The following is a 6,133-nucleotide window of genomic DNA, read 5'->3' as shown; positions in this document are numbered from 1 at the left end:
TCAGGTTAGAGAAACTAAATCTGTTTTATTTTCATTTAAAGTCGTAATCTAAGGGATATACATTGTGAATATTTATCTTATTTATATGTGAATATTTATCTTATGAATATTTATATTAAATCAATTGGGTGCGGTTCAGAACAGCCCAATACCGTTTATAGGTAGTAGACGTACTTATTGGAACATTGTCCCTTTTTTATCGAAGAAAAAAAAGAAAATGTATGCAACATAAAATAAAGGCGTTTTATAGGCTACAATTTTTGTGAAGAATATGTTTCTCCTAGATCAACACTTGTCAAAATAATCGAAGATTTTGTTATAAAAATCAGTTATCGTGAGTTGTGACCTTGAAAATCAAATTTTGCTTTCACATACTTGTGATCAGCGAGTCAAAATGCATGGGTATGTGATGCTTGAAATTACTCAGCGATACGGGCTTTTTGAAACTTTACCCAATGAATTATTGCGTAATATTAACAACAAAAGCACAAAGGAAAAACACACAAAAGTCTTGTGTCTAACAATGAGGTTTCACGTTGGATGTGGTGTTTGGGTACAGTGGTGCGAGCGGTTGCATATTGTTGTAATTATTCTTCAGAATCGAAATTTTCCACCGTATTCTATATGAAAAGTAAATAAATTGAAAATTAATATTTGCAGGGAATCGACACAGCTGTTTTTTTTTTTTTTTTGCTTATTTTTGATTTGGAATTAGATGCAACGAACGAGGATTGGAACGTGTGTTTTAATTTAGTGAAAACGGTAGTTTTATGCATGTAATGCAATTGTCAAATGCTGCTACTTTCTGCTTCTATGTAATTATTTCCGACTCCAATATCTTGTAACAAATCTGACTAGTTCAGAAACTGAAAAACATACTCCTTTGCTGTGTAATATTTATCTAATTTACCGATGCCAAGCGAAGAGCAGACCGAGAAGTATAACTGCACTGCAAAAGCAAATCAGTATAAGAAGCGGTAACGACAATCCAAGTCGGGTCCACCATTGATTATCTTCGTAGCTGATCGGTTGCGGATCCTGCAAGTTTGCGAGAATTATCGTACTTCCGGTGAATCCGTCGGTAGCGGTTATCACGATCGCCCAACTATCTTTGACTTTTTTGAAACAGTAGCTCCGCAAGCTGTTGTTCAATGCCAGAGATTTTGGCATGCTGTCATTCAGCTGAAAATGTTGATGCATTACGCGTTAGGACAATTCATCTACGAGGTAGACAAGAGTCGGACATTTTCAGTCAGACTTACTCGATATTCCGTCGAAAAGAATTTCATTCCGAATCCGGATTGCTCCGATTCGTTTTGCTGCGATGTTACCCGTATCGGCTTACCGACAACCTGGACAATCGTGTTACGCGTTCCGTTGGTCAATGACGGAATTTCTATAACGCTTAGCTCACCGTTGCACTTCACTCGAACTTCCTCACCGATCGCGAAGGCTGCCCCGAAGGGTGTCGAAATTTCATACTCGCTGGTTTCGCCGCTCAAGTTGTACCGATTCAAAGCCACTACCGAAAGTTTAAAAGAAGACGAGGTCGTGAGGCGAATCCTCGCACTGTACTCCTTCCGATCTCGTTCCATGGTCGGATGGTTAATCGTTGTCTCATACTTTTCGTCGGTCTTCAGTAACTTAGAACTTAGGAGATCAGCCTTCACACGGAATTGTGTGATTTTGAAAAGAGGGAGACTCGGATGCTCCCATTTCAGCATCACAATGCCATGACCCATGGAAATTCCCCTCAAATTTTTTGGTAGGCTGCCGTCTGTTCATGTAAGTAATTCTGTCATGAATGATCGTCGCTTCTTCGTGCAAGGAAAATAGCCGAATTATCGTAGTAAAAAATGTGATAAAAAATGAAATTATGAGCTTACGACTTGAAAACCAGTGATTTGAAGGAAATTCAACCGTCTTCTGGATTCCACTCTCGACGACATTTTTGTTCTTTGCAGAGATCTGTAACGAAACATTTCAAACCGATACTCGTATTCACGATACGCGTGTTAAAACTTGTACGTTAGTATAAATATAATAATTCATAAAAACCTGTACTGTTATGCTGACTGAAAAATTTCGTCGAAGGGTAATATTTTCCAGGCACACGTATTCTTCCCACAGCTTGCACCTCGATACTTCTTTCGGGGTTTCGAAACTCCGGTTGATCAGCCGTTCGTCTCTTTCGGTAACTTTCACGTGGTAAGATTCAATTTCACCATTTGCAGGATAAGGTGGTTTCCATCTTACGGATATCGTGCTTCTCTCCACGTCAGCTTCGTACGTTTCTATTTCCGTTACAGGGGATGGAACTGGGGGAATGAGAGTAAACCTCTTAAATTCTAGCGGTGATTTAAGGTAATATTGAAAATTTAGGGACGTCCAAATGGATTCTCACCAGTTGGCTGTGTGACCCATACGAGTTGTTCGTAATTTGTTTGATTTGCGCGTGTTTCATCGTCTCCCAAGACGTAAGCACGGACTCTGTATTCGGTGTGTGGTTTTAGATTAAGCTTGTCAAGCCTATAATGAAAGTCCCTGATCGGTATATTCTTCCTTGCAATTTCCACCGTTTCGTTGACATTCGCGAATGAGAACGCGACAGTTTTGTAGGGGCTTAAAATTGTCGTGCAATCTTCGGGCTCGTCCCACTCCAGGTGACGTTTTTCTTTGTCCAAGTGTAGGTGGCTGATCATGGCGGAGTGAGAAATGTCTGCGAAAAGTCGTAGAATTTTTTCACGTGCGATGATATTGGACTACGGGTAAGATTCGACTTACCTTCCGTTGGATTCGTCCGAAATACTAGTTTTCGTTCCATTCCTTTCTCAGTGGTGTACGCGCTCACTGTCACCGTGTAATTCGCATAGGGATGCAAATCGTCAAAGGACGTTGACGTATTCGTCACCATTCGCTGTATCTTTACCCGAGGAGGTGACTGCCTGTTGAGGTCCTCGCAGGCCAGCAGATTGTTTTGCTAATCATGGTAAAAACTTTGTTAATTTTGCGTACAAGGAATCGCCGTTTGAATTCGTAATTTTCAAGGTCGATATGGGTATCGTACCTCGATCAAAACACTGTACTTGACGATTTTTCCATCCTTATGGAACGGGGGAATCCATTGAATCGTAACATTGTTACTCGATATTGATATCGTTTTCAGACTCCTGACTCTTCCAGGTGCTGAAATTAACGGAGAATCGAATTTTGAACAGAAGAAGGTAGTCGATTTATTTCAAATTAAGTTGTGGACTTTTTGTCGTACTTACGACACGTATCGCAGTCGTTTTTTCCCAACGAGGAATCGATCGTCACACTTTCGGTGTACGATAACTTTTGACAACTGGCCAATGGCCAAGTACTTTGCGTACTGTATCGACTAATCGTCAATGACGATTCTCTGGTAGTTTCTGGAAGAAGGTATTCGGTATTAGTTGTTCTGGTTTGTTGATTATTTACACGCAGTCGATCGAAAATCAGCGATGCAATCGAAATCCCACGAGTCGAGGGTAAGCGGTTGAACCGACTCACCGTCTGATTCGCACAACCGGAAGTTGTCGATCGCCCAGTGCTTTGTGTAGGTATCTGTACTGTCGATGAGAATAGTTCGAGCTCGGAGTTTAAATCGTCGAGAGATGATACTCTGCAAAGTTTTGGTCAGCTTCAACGATTGCCAGGACAGCATTCCGTCGTAGACAGATTTCTTATCGATTCCAGAAATAGTTCCGATCGGTATATCATTGCCTTGTTGATCGACTAGGGTAACGTTCAATGAGCATTCGGCACAAAGACTGACCAGCAGTTTGACGCAGAAATTTTTTCCTTGATGGTCGAATCCCGATGTGGATAAAACCGCGTTACTCACTCTCGTTGACAAGTAATTATCTGAAATGATCGTACAGTGATGCATGCAAGATGCTTCTCGTATTGGAAAACGAATAACGTTGTACTCACAAAAGTGAAATCGAAACCTTGTTCCCATGTCACTTCTGACCGACATGTGGGCTATAGAATGCCAGTGGTTAAGACGCGCTTCCAAGAATGGCTTATCGTCGGTATTTTTGTAAACGCTGATCGTCTTTTCATCACGGTTCCATTTCAATCCGAACGTATTCCATTCTTGAGAATCAATGTAATCCGCACGATAGTGCTGTACAAGAAATTGATTTACACAATCACTGATAAACGTCGCGTTGCAGGTCATTTTGTATTATAATTAAACAACTCGTAATTCGAATTACCTCTAGGTAGGCCAGTCTCACGCAGTTCACAGTCTTGGAATATTGCGTGGGTTGAGGTGCTCCGTTGGCACACGACAGAATCGCTGAAGCAGTATTCCACCCTTCGATTACTATCCAGAAACACGGAGCTTTCGTTGGATTTCTATCTTCGCAAAGAAGTACGTAAGCGTCGCGTGAGCCTCGAACGGAAAATACTACGGCACCCGAATCTCCGTCGACGTTTCTGACGTATTGGTAATCCTGACTTCTCAACTGGTTACCGAAGACCAGTTCCTCGAAGTCTGTACGTACAAGTATGTCTTAGGGTGGTTCTTATTTAAGGTGTTGACGAATTACTTCCGTCTCACCCCGTGTCGTAATCAACTTTAAACAATTACCTCATTTTCTCAGATTTTTACATCAACTCTAAGATTTGTCCGCTTTATGGTCGAAGTTTCTTATGGAAATAACGTGGGAATGACTTTTTTTACCAGTATATATTTTATTGTGAGATTAACAATGTTCATAAATTTTTGTAACTGTGAGGTCTTAGTGGGTGTTGGTGATACTATCTGGAAAAAAAAATGGAAAAATACAAATCATCGTACCAGGTGACCTCGACGAATTGAACACCGTTGTAATCCGACTTTTTTCTGTTTAGACGGAGTGCGATTCTTTGAGATTGCCTGGTACGGCGATGTGTATTTTTTTCAGGCAATAGCACCAATCGCCACTAAAACCTCGCAGTTACAGATTTGTTTGAACATTATTATCCTTACTATAAAATATGTACTGAGAAAAAAAGTTTTTTCCATGTTACTTCAATCAGAAACTTCGATCACAAATGGGATGAATGTAAGAGTTGAGGTAAGACTGTGAAAAAATTAGACAATTGTTTTTCAATTATTTTGAGTTGATGTCGGGGGGCGGGTTGGAAAAAATTCTTCAAGGCGCTAAACAAGGACCACTTTAAAGTATATAACCGCAAAATCGGTTACAGTGTAATTATCGTTATTCCCACCGTGACAGATCACTTTTTACCCCAGCCATATAGAACGCTTTCATTTACCTTCCCATCGGTAGTCGAACACAGGACCCATTGGCTCTATACCAGACTCAATGAAATTCCAATTTCCGGTTATTCCCCAGGGTGCAATGCAGTACTTTGAGTAATTCCAAAGACCACATTTTGACGTGCTCGCTTGGACCGGTTTTTTCGGCTCGAAATCTATAATTTTTCCTTGTGACTCATCTATACGGCAGTTAATAATAACCTTATTCGTTCGCTCACCTCTCAAACTATTTACTGCTCCGTTATAGTTGTTCCATATTAATGCAGAATCGTCGTCGTCGTCTGATATGCAAGTCAATTGTCTTGACAGTTTTGTTTCCGCTCTTGGATTCTGCAGTACAACGATTTCTCCGTGAATTTCTAGCACACGTGTTTGACTCAAAAACAACGTTATCACAATCGTTAAAAACTCTACACACGAAGATCCCATTTTTGCATTATGATTCAAATCTATGCAAGATAAAGTTATTCTCAGTAATTTTCGATGAGGAATCTCCGAAATGAAAATGAAATTTGGTAAACTTCAGTTTTTTCGCCTGTTCCAACAATGCCAACTACGCGGAGTGCATTATTTTGTTTGCGACGACGTAACGAGAAGGAATGACGACGAATAAGTGGAATGCTATTTCAAGAACGAAACGAATGATAAACTGAAAAACACACGGTGTATAATATTCCGGAGTTTTGCATCCGGCTTTTGTATCTTTTGTTCACTCACCGGAAGTCTGCGATTCTGGAGAAATAATTATGATGCAAGAGTGAAAAATTCTTATCGTTCCCTCTAATAGTATCTTTTTCCTGTTTTTACAAAATAATGTCTGTTTTATACGATAAACTG

At 40.3% G+C, this 6,133-nt stretch overlaps 1 protein-coding gene across 1 annotated transcript; it reads right to left on the bottom strand.

The window, feature by feature from the left end:
* Positions 1-906: 906 nt before the first annotated feature.
* Positions 907-5,882, bottom strand: LOC124177399. The gene is made up of 13 exons (XM_046559729.1): positions 5,515-5,882; positions 5,293-5,451; positions 4,245-4,525; positions 3,958-4,153; positions 3,535-3,888; positions 3,273-3,413; positions 3,068-3,186; positions 2,785-2,980; positions 2,405-2,719; positions 2,059-2,318; positions 1,887-1,968; positions 1,263-1,777; positions 907-1,182 (listed from the first exon to the last, which is right to left on the bottom strand). Exons 1-13 carry the CDS (start codon positions 5,723-5,725, stop codon positions 907-909), a joined length of 3,105 nt encoding a protein of 1,034 aa, XP_046415685.1. The 5' UTR covers positions 5,726-5,882.
* Between the last annotated feature and the right edge of the window lie 251 nt (positions 5,883-6,133).

The sequence above is a fragment of the Neodiprion fabricii genome, chromosome 3 (genome assembly GCF_021155785.1).
Source record: "Neodiprion fabricii isolate iyNeoFabr1 chromosome 3, iyNeoFabr1.1, whole genome shotgun sequence".
NCBI lineage: Eukaryota > Metazoa > Arthropoda > Insecta > Hymenoptera > Diprionidae > Neodiprion > Neodiprion fabricii.
The sequence above is the reverse complement of the archived record's forward strand: the minus strand, read 5'-3'. Positions and strand labels throughout refer to the sequence as shown.